The 12,959-nt window shown below is 32.9% G+C and overlaps 2 protein-coding genes across 2 annotated transcripts in view; both read left to right on the forward strand.

Moving 5' to 3' along the window:
* Positions 1–310: 310 nt before the first annotated feature.
* LOC121391078 (ankyrin repeat domain-containing protein 29-like) lies at positions 311–1,604 on the forward strand. Its single transcript, XM_041522830.1, has 2 exons — positions 311–494; positions 838–1,604. Exons 1-2 carry the CDS (start codon positions 311–313, stop codon positions 1,602–1,604), a joined length of 951 nt encoding a protein of 316 aa, XP_041378764.1.
* Positions 1,605–1,709: 105 nt separating this feature from the next.
* Positions 1,710–12,959, forward strand: part of LOC121391079 (spidroin-1-like) — a 41,744-nt gene continuing 30,494 nt past the window's right edge. The window contains exons 1-2 of the mRNA XM_041522831.1: positions 1,710–2,100; positions 12,054–12,170. Coding sequence (XP_041378765.1) covers positions 1,710–2,100; positions 12,054–12,170 — 508 coding nt within the window. The remainder of the gene's footprint in view (positions 2,101–12,053; positions 12,171–12,959) is intronic.

The raw sequence follows: 12,959 nt of genomic DNA on the forward strand, positions 1-12,959 counted from the left end.
TTCAAACTGCTTTAATGTTTGCCAGTGATAATGGAAATTTCGAAGTAGTTGAGCTTCTTCTCAGGAAAAAGCTGATCCTAATAGTCAAACAACAAAAGGATCGACTGCTTTAATGTTTGCCAGTGATAATGGCCATTACCAAATTGTTGAGCTTCTTCTCAGTAGAAATAGTGATTTAAATCTTTCAAACACAAATTGGTTTGGACTGCTTAATGTTTGCTAGTAAGAATGGCCATTACCATGTCGTTGAGCTTCTTCTCAAAGAAGTGCTGACCCTAACCTTCAACGACAAGATGGGTGGACTGCTTTAATGTTTGCCAGTCAGAATGGTCACTATCAAGTGGTTGAGCTTCTTCTTAAAGAAAATGCTAATGCTAATCTTCAAACACAGAAAGGTTCAAGTGCTTTAATGTTTGCCAGTGATAATGGTCATTATCAAGTCATTGAGCTTCTTCTCAAAGGAAAATCTGATCCTAATTTTGAAGACCAAGAAGGTTGGACTGCTTAATGTTTGCTAGTCAGAATGGTCATTACCAAGTTGTTGAGCTTCTTCTCAAGAAAGTGCTGATCCTAATCTTCAGGAACAAGATAGTGTGACTGCTTTAATGTTTGCCAGTGAGAATGGCCATTACCAGGTTGTAGAGATTCTTCTCAAAGAAAGTGCTGATCCTAACCTTCAAGACCAAGATGGTTGGACTGCTTTAATGTTTGCTAGTGAGAATGGCCACTACCAAATCATAGAGCTTCTTCTCAAAGAAAAATGCCGATCCTAACCTTCATACACAAGATGGTGTGACTGCTTTAATGTTTGCTAGTCAAATGGTTATTACCGATTAGTTCAGCTTCTTCTCAAAGAAAATGCTGATCCTAATCTTCAAAGAGAAGATGGTATGACTAGTTTAATGTTTTGCCAGTCTGAATGGCCATACAGAGTTGTTGAGCTTCTTCTCAAAGAAAATGCTAATCCTCATTTTCAAGCCCAAGATGGTATGACTGCTTTAATGTTTGCCAGTGAGAATAGCCATTACCAAGTCATTGAACTTCTTCTCAAAGAAAGTGCTGACCCTAATCTTCAAAAACAAGATGGTTGGACTGCTATAATGTTTGCTAGTAAGAATGGTCATCACCCAGTTGTAGAGCTTCTTCTAAAAGAAAAAGCTGATCCTAATCTTCAAACACAGAAAGGTTCAACTGCTTTAATGTTTGCCAGTGATAATGGTCATTATCAAGTCATTGAGCTTCTTTTCAAAGTAAATGCTAATCATAATCTTCAAACTCAGGAAGGTTGGACTGCATTGATGTATGCAAGTGAGAATGACCATTATGAAGTTGTCGAGCTTCTTCTGAAAGAAAATGCTGATCCTAATCTTCAAACACAAGATGGTTGGACTGCTTTAATGTTTGCCAGTCAGAATGGTCATTACCAAATTGTTGATCTTCTTCTTAAAGAAAGTGCTGATCCTCATCTTGAATCACAAGAAGGTTGGACTGCTTTAATGCTTGCCAGTCAGAATGGCCATACCAAGTCATTGAGCTTCTTCTTAAAGAAAATGCTGATCCTAATCTTCAAGATGAAGAGGTATGACTGCTTTAATGTTTGCTAGTCAGAATGGCCATACCCAAGTCATTGAGCTTCTTCTCCAAAAAAATACTGATCCTAATCTTCAAGATCAAGATGGTTGGACTGCTTTAATGTTTTGCTAATCAGAATGGCCATTACCAAGTCTTTGAGCTTCTTCTTAAAGAAAATGCTGATCATAAATCTTAAAGACCAACATGGTGAGACAAATTTAATGTTTGCCTGTCAGAATGGCTATCATGAACTCATTGAGCTACTTCTCAAAGAAAATGCTGATCCTAATGTTCAAAATCAATATGGTGTAACTGCTCTAATGTTTGCTGGTCAGAATGGCCATAACCAAGTTGTTGAGCTTCTTCTCAAAAAAAATGCTGATCCTAATCTTCGAGATCTAGATGGTGTGACTGCTCTAATGTTTGCAAGTCAGAATGGCCATTATCAGGTTGTTGAGCTTCTTCTCAAAGAAAATGCTGATCCTAATCTTCAAGATCTAGATGGTGTGACTGCTCTAATGTTTGCAAGTCAGAATGGCCATTATCAGTTGTTGAGCTTCTTCTCAAAGAAAATGCTGATCCTAATCTTCAAGATCTAGATGGTGTGACTGCTCTAATGTTTTGCAAGTCAGAATGGTCATTACCAAGTTGTTGAGGATCTTCTCAAAGAAAATGCTGACCCTAATTTTCAAGACCAAGATGGTTGGACTGCTTTTAATGTTTGGCAGTCAAATGGCCATTATGAAGTCGTTGAGTTTCTTCTTAAAGAAATGCTGATCTTAATCTTCAAACACAAAGAAAATTCAACTGCTTTGACACATGCAAGTGAGAATGGCCATTACCAAGTTGTCGAGCTTCTTCTCAAAGAAAAAGCTGATCCTAACATTCAAACACTAGGTGGCTGGACTGCTTTAATTGTTACCAGTCAAAATGGTCATTACCAAGTTGTTGAGCTTCTTCTCAAAGAAAATGCTGATCCTAGTCTTCAAACACAATGTGGTTGGACAGCATCAACATTGCTAGTCAGAATGGTCATATTGAAATAGCTCATTTATTAGAAAAGTACATTGATCCTAGTAGTAGTTCTTGTAAAGAATTAGATCAATCAATAAACCCAACCAATAGAAAGTACAAACTCTGCTATTTTAATACCTGATCAACAGACAGAAGAACCTAATAAACAACTACAAAATATAAAGACAACAGAGTCTGTAGTTGAACAAGATGTTCTTCCACACTTGACTATCCACTCCTCATCTCTAAAGCAATCTTTTCAAAATCGTTTAATAAAATCTATTAAAGAACCATTTCATACTTTTAAAGATACTAAGAAGAAGGAGATCAGAGATAACAAATCAACAATTTTACAACAGGCACAACTTCAACATCACTCTACATTGATTCAGCTACCATTACGTATTTTAAGAAAGAAGTCGAAAAAGATGCAAACAAAAGATCATGTTACAACAAAGAATAAATAGTTGTTATTATTAACATGTTTTGTTATGTGTTTGGAAAAATCACAAAATAATAATTATCACAAAAATAGTATAATATTAGGCTTTTAATTATATCTATCTGACATCAATGCATAAAATAAATATATAATATAAGAAACAAATGTTTATTGCATGTTTTCTTATATACGAATGATAAAACTATTACATTATATATATTGTAATATTGTATAAAAGGTTTCTATATACAACAACATCACGCTAATGATAGGACACGATTTATTGATTATAATACTGCAATTGCTATATAGACTTGATAATGGCCTTTCTGACTGGTAAACATTAAATGATAGAAGAAGAGATATATAATAAATACTTACATCAATTATATCGTTAGTGTGTCTTTTGAGTGTACTATTTAAAAAACATTGACTATTACATCAATAAATATAATTATACTACCAGTACTACCAGTACAATGACGTCATAATATATAGATGAATATAATAATAATCAATGAATCATCTACTCATCCTATCAAGACTATCTAGCTGGCTAGACTAAGAGACGACATCTATGAGTTATAATCATTTCATGAGGAAAAACGAAAGTCATTAAACGAAAGTTCGTAGAGCCTGTATAGACTATACTTCCACGAGCCCTGCTGTTGATTCGTGTTATTTGTTAGTAACCTTTGTTCCTATTTCTGTTCCCATTTATCTTGTCTACTATTAATAAAAAACAGGTATCTTTACCTTACATTATCAGTTGAATTAATAGCATACTGTAATATTGTCAATAATCAATCTTATTTCTATATAGGCACCAAAGCATCAGAATGAAACAAAATCAAAGAGAAATGTAAGATTATATATGTTTAATTAATTATGAAGAAAGTCATTAACTATATTATAATAGTTAACGTAGACAACTTTTATACAGTCAAAAAGGTAAAGAGCATATTTAGGATTACTAGGTAGTATGAATAACAAAGTAAGAAATGAAATGAGAATACAAAACAAAAGTTATGGCTAGACATTATATACAGAGAAGCTATGCAAAATAATTAAATAGCCCTAATAAAGGGGTCCTCTTAAGTATTTATACATGTAAATGGTAGTGTTAAGTATGTTCTTCTAGTACTAAATGCAAATATTATAGATGATTTATAGTATACAGAGTTGTCACATATTTTGTTAATTATATGGATATATATATATATATATATATATATATATATATATATATATTACTATATATATATAATATAAGTTATATATATTGTATAGTGACTATTCACTTGCTGTCAAGATTTATTCACTATGGAACAGAGTGATCTTCAACTCTAGAAACTCCTCAGACATCATCATCATCATAATCCTAGTTCTATTGCTAATAATATATCATTAATAATATATGAAGTCATTTTAAGAAGTTGGAAGGTACTTATACAATTATACTTCTCTGTATGTCTGTCTGTTTGTCTCTCAGTCTCTCTGTTTGTCCATCTGTCTCAAACCTTCTTAAGGAAATAATGCATTCATCTCACACTAATAACAGTTCCAGTCATACTAATCAAATAGATTCATTAGGAGTGAAAAACTCTTATTGGTGTCTCAATTTGTACATGTAATAAATATTATATATACATACATATTACCTATTCCTCCCTTTAATTCTTTAACTCTATCTCTCTCTTTAGAAAGCAAAACAATTTAATATCTATTAAAGAGGAATGTGTCAGAAATAGTAGGTATGTTGTAATAAATACACAGTATATCAAAAGGCATGGTTTATCTGGGGGGGGGGGGGGGTGTGGAGTCTAGGTATGTTTCCTTCCCAAGAGCACTCCATAAAAACATTAGAAATTGGTGTATTTCCAAACACGTTGGTAGACACACATGATGTCATCATAATTGCTTTATCCAACACTACTTTAATACTGGACTTTATGATATAGATAACATTAGACATAAAAGATGGCACACAGTTTGTGTCAAAAATAATATTGCAATAATAGAGGCTTTCATGTGGTAATTGACTGTACGGAATACCTTTATACTGTTACTAGACCCCACCCAAACACTTAAACGTTAAGTATGAAGCTGAGGGTGAACATTCTAATTCCAATTTTTTTTTTTCGTTTTTACTTAATTTTTTACTTTAAGAATTGAGCATGAGTGAGATATTTCCAGTTGGGTTGGGTTTCTTTTGGTTATGCATTATAAGTCTGTACTATGTATAGCCAGTAGTGAGCCACTCCCATTATTACAACATTAATTTTGACTCAAAATATATGCTACTGTCACTGCTACAATAAAACAAACATCTAACTAGGTAAAAAGGGGTTGGCCAAACAAATATAGTCTTTCTGTGCACAACCTTACATATACCCACTCCATCCCAAATCTCCAGATTAAAACCCTGAATGGGCATGACCATACACTATCCCTAGACACATGCCCATGTTCTTATACTAGACATGAGACTGAAATTATAGGAATAAAGATAAAAAATATGTATATGCATGACATAACAGTAACAATCAATCAACAGGGGACAATGAGGAAAGACTGTTAACTATTTCATAGTGAACTTCAACAAGTCAGACTGTACTAGGGAGCTGGCTATAGTGAGAAAATATCCTCAAACTGTTACTAGTATAGAGTATAGAGTATTGTTTACCTCCAAAACTACTTGTACAGGATATCAAGAAACTGGATGGGATACATACAGATCAGAAAGAATGTATAATGGATGTCACTCTCCAAATCAAAGAACTTACTCTGATGTAAAAGTAAAACACATAATGGTATATACTATGAGCAGTAGATTCACATTTAAAACAATAACATGTCTTAATGGCAAATCTACAATTTTCATTAATGGCTAACATTTACGAAATGTAAAGTTTGTCAACAAACTTTAATTAGAACCAAAATGGATGCACGAATGATTGATACATTTAAAATATAGAATTTTAAAGCTAACACTGGCAGATCTGAGTCCATAGAGCTAGTACTCTATACTCTATGATAGCTGTCTCCTACATACATAGGGTAGTTTTGCTTATTTGTAATGTATATATTAATATGCAACTGTTCAATCTATTGCTGTTTATAATTGTTGAAAATGGTTGGAAAAAATGCTGATGCAGACTCAGAAAATACAATAGAACAATGAGGCAATAGTTCTACATATATACCCTGTACTGAAATAAGGCACAGTTGATATTGCAGTAGGTGTGAGCAACTGTGAGTACACTAGTACAGGCCAAAGTAAATGCAAAAGACAATCTTTGATTTATGTTTTGAGAGTTGTAGAGTGTGACTGCTGGTTTTGCAATTTAGTTTGATATGGATTACAGGAAGATATAATTAGAAAAAGTAGCTTTCATATCTTAGCCACAATTTAGTGGATAAAGGGCAAATAAACACTTTAAATATTAGCACAATTCAAGACAAATGCAAGTAATTCTAAAAATTAGATCCAATTAATATATGTAAAATTAAACATCAAAAGTTGAAAATGTTCTAAGTTATTATAAACATATTTCTATTACATTTAAAAAAAGATATGTTTTTGTTATTCCAAACAGCTTACTGACTCATGGTGGAACTTATTATCCAGGATCCATTGAAAACTATAATATGACAATGTTGTAATGATAGCACAAGGAGAAGCTCTTCAGTCAGTGAGACATCATGGATGTTGTCACCAAATATCTATTATATAGTTAGTGTTATGTTGAACTGAAATTAAAGGAACTTCCAATATGTCCTTTAATTTTTGACTTTTAGCTACAACATTAACTTTACTTTGGATTGGATTGGCTGACATTCTCGTAGTTTAAATAATAAAGTTAAGATTTATTAAATAAAAAAAAAAACATGTTTGTGTTGCCCAAACGATTCCTACTCGCTCACCCACTCAGGCTTCCACTTAGGCTCCAGGATTCCCTGCTATTGCTAGCTGGGACCGCCACCTGGCTTGGTAACCCTCGTCTTCGCGAGGTAATCCTGGCTGGAGCATCGCCCTAACTTAAAACCAGCCGTACGGGATTCCAGCTCTTAGGGAATGTCGCATTCAGGAACCGGGAACCACAAATACACCAGCCTCTTCTCGTTAAAAGGAGGACTACCAGCCCTATCCTAGTCGGCCTTTCGGATACTCCGTAGAGTATGCTGGTAACCATCTCAGAGGTCTGATGCATTGCAGAACGCTGGCCCACAACACAACCTATCCAAGGTGGTTTTCATTTCCTTTTTATTGTACTGCAGATTTTGTCTTCATGGTCTTGTGGGGCGCGCTGTTTGTCGCCTATGAATATCATTAAGGCTAGTTTGTGATTACCAGCGTCAGTGAGCTAATGACACCTATGAACATGATTACTATAGCATCGATGAGACTGCTAAAGAAATTAATACTACTAAATACTGTAACTTTTAATGGCCAAGAATAAAACTAGCCCTACTTAAGCAAACTAGAACAACACTACTAATTATAATAATTTTTATCCTATTTTAATTTTATAGGGGCTTAAAAAAATAAAAATTATTAACTAAACACTCTTCTTCATTATCTAAATTTATAACAGCTCCTTTAGTTCCTCAAGTGCTCCAGCTTGGATAACTTTCTTAGCCAATGGCTTTCAACTTACCTTGTTGTAGCTATAATTAGCTAATTATATAGGGTCAACCTAACTGTCTATATAACAGTTAATACAGAAATGGAAATTCATGATTTTATGTCTCAATTTTATAAGAAGTTGTGGCATAAGTTTAAGCTTTTAAAAAAAAGTCCAATGTAAAAAATGTAGTACATCAAGAGAAACCAGGTAAATATTAAGTTATAAGCACAAAGTTAAAAATACCAGTCAAACAGGGTTTTCGATATAATAATTATATAATATATATTATCAGTCACAAAGGCTTAACAAACTGCCAAATATCAGGACATTGCCCCTTCACAAGATCAGTGTACATTAATTGAGAAATTAATATTAGAAGTACCTGAAGATCTTACACCTAATGAAGAGAGATAAAATGAAGCCTCACCTCTTTCTTTATCTCCCACTTCCAGAAGGGAGTTGACCCCTGTCCCTCGTTTGCCGTTATGATGTCCATATATGCTTGAATGACCTAAAATCATTTTCTCAGACTGTATACCATATAGTCATACACATATATATGTATACTATATGGTTAGTCATAGTATTTACTTCATCTGTTAGTAGTCCATTGTAGTGAGACATATAATAGATGACATAGACAGTGGTTGTTTCTATTGCCTACAGTTTTACTTTTCTATATGAAAAGTGCATGTACATTTGAACCTTCATCTGATTGATAGTCTCCCTATTAAAATCATGAATAAAATAAAAAAAATGATTGAGACATCTAAACTGACAAGAGTTTTTTCTTTATGACATAAATATTGTACCCTATATTGTACAGGAGTGGAGAAAGCTCAATGAGCTGCCCCAGGTCATTGCAAATGAAGTGCTAAAATTGCAGCAATTCATGATCATTGAAAAAAGAATAAAATAGATGTGTTATTGTATACACAAATGAAATGGCTATCCTTAAATTATTGCCCAGGCCATGGACCTGAAGGCCTGGGTGGAATCTCCAGGCCTGTTGTATAATTTATAGACATTATATTACAATATGTTTCTTTTCAATAACAACATGTAGAATAGTTAAAGTATTGGACTAAGGCCTTTTAATTAGTTGTTAATTAGATCAATTAAAAATCAATAATGTTGGTCATACCTGTGTGGTATTTCCCGCCAATTTGTCACAAGCTTCTGTTGACTGGTTGTCAAATTAGAGCATGCAGAAATCTATTTTAGTATCATAAAAAGGGACTCCATTTTGCATGCTTTCAGAAAAAGGTGAGTTATCTCTCCATCCCTCCATCTCTCATCCATTCCTCAGTTGTTACAAAATAACTCTTTTTCTCCCTCTATGTTCCACCTCTTCGTTGGATTAATTATGAAAATATTACTACAATAACATGGAATGGAGGAACTATGTACATTATATTTAATCACTGTCGCTGTCCATGGTCTTCTCCTTTTACTATCACTACCACTTTGATGATGTGAATGGACTACGTTTGTAATGATGTCTTCTTTCTCTCTTGTCTTCTGTGGAGGAGGATTCACTAGGTGTGTCTGATGTGATATCATGTTTGTGTCTCTTTGAAATATGTCTCTCTTTTGTTTTCTTTTTCTTCTTGTTTTTTTCTTTTTTGTGTTTCTTTCTGTTGAGAAAAGAGCAATCACAGGAAACAAAATTGGTAAACAAAACAATGAGAATGAAATTAAAAATTAATGTAGCTGATTGAATTAAATTACTTTAATATATGAACAGAGAGGTTCAAAAAAATGGACACAGAAAATCAGAATTGTGAGCATAAATGGATATATGCATAAAATATGGATAAATAGAAGATGTATAAAATAATATGATAGACACATAAAAGTATATAATGGACATAATAGATATTTACAATGGATGTATCAATAGTGCAATGGATGAACATACTTTATTTTCTTCTCTTTAGTTTTCATAATATCAGTAGTATATTGTTTAGTTGTTAATTCAGTAGGAGTTAGAGGAGTAATGGTTGATCTGATGATATTGATGATAAACGTCTCTCACTCTCTGATGTTCTCCGAAATACAAGACGTCCTTCTTCAGTTGTCGATTGATCACCCTATAATAAATGGATAAATAGAAGATTAAATGAACAGGCAACAAGAGAAATAAACTGCTAACTTCAAAATGTAGTCATTCCATCTTTAGATGCTGTACTTGGACCACCCATCATAGCATTTCTTTGACTAGAGATGTACAAATAATATGATAACATTAACTATCAGTATTGTAATATTGCTCTATGTTGAACACTTAGGAATTATGAAACTATAATCATATATAGACATATTAGCAAGATTAGTGCTCTGAATATAGAGGTGTTAGAGGTTTAAAATCACTCTGAAAATCAAAAATCTTACTTCTTGTATACATAACCAAATCATTGTTTGATCAATCAAAATCACTCTGAAAATCACATCTTATTCTTTTGTATACATAACCAAATCATTGTTTGATATCAAACAATCTCAAACCAACATCTTATTTCGTTGTATCATAACCAAATCATTGTTTGATCAATCAAAATCAATCTCAAATCAACATCTTATTTCTTTGTATATAACCAAATCATTAATCAAAATCAATCAAAATCAATATCTTATTTCTTTGTATGCATTACCAAAATCATTATGTGATATAAAAATCAATAGTTGGGTACCTGTCAAAGCCAACACCTTTTAATTTCTCTCTACCAGTCACTTCAACGTCATCTTCTGTTCTTCTCTTACAAACTTGCATCATTTCTTGTTTAGTTAGGTTTCCTGATGATTTTTGAGAGGCAGTCTTAAGACCTCTAACAATAACAATATAAGATATTTATTGTGTTATTATTACAAAGTATTATAACATTACTTTAGTCTACTTACAATGCTCTAGCCATTGCTTCCTCTTCAGCTTTTTTTATAGCTGCTAACTCTAAAAGAGAGAGAGAGAGAAAGAGAGAGAGAGAGAGAGAGAGAGAGAGAGAGAGAGAGAGAGAGAGAGAGAGAGAGACAGAGAGAGAGTCACAGAAGAGAGAGAGAGAGAGAGAGAGAGAGAGAGAGAGAGAGAGAGAGAGGAGAGAGAGAGACAGAGAGAGAGACAGAGAGAGATAGAGAGAGAGAGACAGAGAGAGAGAGAAGAGACAGAGAGTCACAAAGGATAAACGTCAAGCTTACAGCTTTCAGAGCATCTTTTTTGCCAGATACTTTCGACTCTTTAGTATACTTTAATATAATAACAGAAACAAACACTGTTATACAATAATATATTATTCACTAGATATACTTTATTTATTACATGAATAAAATTTATCGATTTTAAAAATTCTAGCCACACCTAATACTTCATATATGTTAATTAAAATGATAGCACATATAGAACTTCTTATAGTAGTCATACAGACAGCTATGAAGTATTAAATGATTGTATAATACATGCATGTGTGTGTATATGTGTGTGTATTTATCTTACCATGTTAAATCTCTTCCTTTCTGCCATCTACCAACTGGAGCCTTTAATGAATGACCTAATATAAGTATATAATGTACATTAATATAATAATAATATATAAGAGATCTTATATTAGTTACTTGTTGACAAGATAAAGTTTAAGTGTGAAAGAATCAAACCTCAATAACATTTATACATATATATATATATATATATGTATTATTAATGTACTGATAGTCTCGTGAAACAAACTACTCCCCCTCTTTTGATATTGGGTGGCCTGAACTGGCCAGACTGATTTTAATCTCTCCCTACTACCCAATGTTAAAAGGGGAGTGGAATCTGGTTTGCGGGAGACTAGTCTACTATATGCTTACCTAAATAGTTTTCTCGATATTTGTCGATTTTAAACATTCTCCCACTCAAATTGATCCTGTCCTCCTCTTGTCCCTCCACGAGATGGCTCATATATAGACATAACGATCAACTGTGAAACTTGTTTAGGATTTTAGAAGTAATATAATGGCGGGTCTACTACCACGCCTACCTCCACATGGTCGCCATTTTACCAGATATGATTGTTAACAATCTGTGATAAATCTTTTCTCTTCCGTCATCTTTCTGTCATTTTACCATTACTAAAGTATCAATAACAAGTAAATTGTATTATAATAGGTGAGTATTTGTGAGATTGGTGATTATATTACAGAATTGAACATATATACATGTATACATATTATATATATATATATATATATATATATATATATATATATACACACACGCACACAATTTGTGTCATATGACAATCATGTGATTTCCTTCCAGACTATGAACTTAAATCTAGGAGCAGCTAGAGGACAGGCTCCTGGAACTGGTATAAGTTAGTTGTCATGGTAATGGATTATGTTATTTGTATATCCATTAGGTTTAGCAACAGGCCAAACTGGTTTTGGTCTTGGTAGAGTTAGTCAGACAAGTTTTAATCTTGGTGGAGGTGGTCTAGGTGCTGGAGGTCTTGGGGGACTAAAATCTGGACTAGGAGGTGTGGTTTATAAGTAGAATAAGTATGAAGTGTCAATGGCTTTATGGACATGTGTCCATTTTTTCATAGTTTGAGTGTCCATTGGTTTTATGTATCCATTTGCTATAATCCACATGGCTTTGTGACATCATGATATCATAATATGTCACTCATTGATATGACAGTAGATCTCAGTAAAAGAGATTTGCTCCAAATAACTTCAAGGAATGCTTTTCAATAGAAAAAAGATTTTTACTCGGAACGTTGTTGTATCTTTATTTACTATGTTTTATTAATAATGTGGCTCATGACATCATAGTTTTTGAGTAATCTGATTGGTTAGCCTAAACATAGGTTTATTTGCTAAGGAATTGGACTAAAGTCACCAGACATCCTTTCATTAAACAACTGAGTATCTGGACATAACATTAACAGATTACAACAACAATGTTAGTAGATATCTTTTTAAGACCTAGTTTTGTATTAATAATATGACCATTTGCTGTAAATCTAGCAGCATGAGAATATGTTGGTATCCTCTAGTGAAGATTGATGAGATGAATTCTCCATTATTTGGCAGCTGGTTATTGTTGTTGTTAAAAGTTTTATAATATAATTTATAGTTGATCACGTCATTTGTATTCTGTATTAAGTGATTGACTAGTCAAATTTTGTTCATAACATTCTCAAAAACATATATTAAAGTTTACATTAAGCAATTAAAATTTATGTTCAATTTCTAATTATTATCGTCATGTTTTAGTAAGAAATAATTTCTTTCCAAAATTGGAAGGAAACGTTTACTGTTAC

Source organism: Gigantopelta aegis, unplaced genomic scaffold (genome assembly GCF_016097555.1).
Source record: "Gigantopelta aegis isolate Gae_Host unplaced genomic scaffold, Gae_host_genome ctg1618_pilon_pilon, whole genome shotgun sequence".
Lineage (NCBI taxonomy): Eukaryota > Metazoa > Mollusca > Gastropoda > Neomphalida > Peltospiridae > Gigantopelta > Gigantopelta aegis.

Bases quoted from the DNA above. Each gene is read 5' to 3' on its own strand.
- LOC121391078 (XM_041522830.1), top strand. From the start codon at position 311: ATGTTTGCCAGTCAGAATGGTCACTATCAAGTGGTTGAGCTTCTTCTT. The intron at 495-837 runs GTTGGACTGCTT...ATTACCGATTAG, and splicing joins TAATTTTGAAGACCAAGAAG to TTCAGCTTCTTCTCAAAGAA.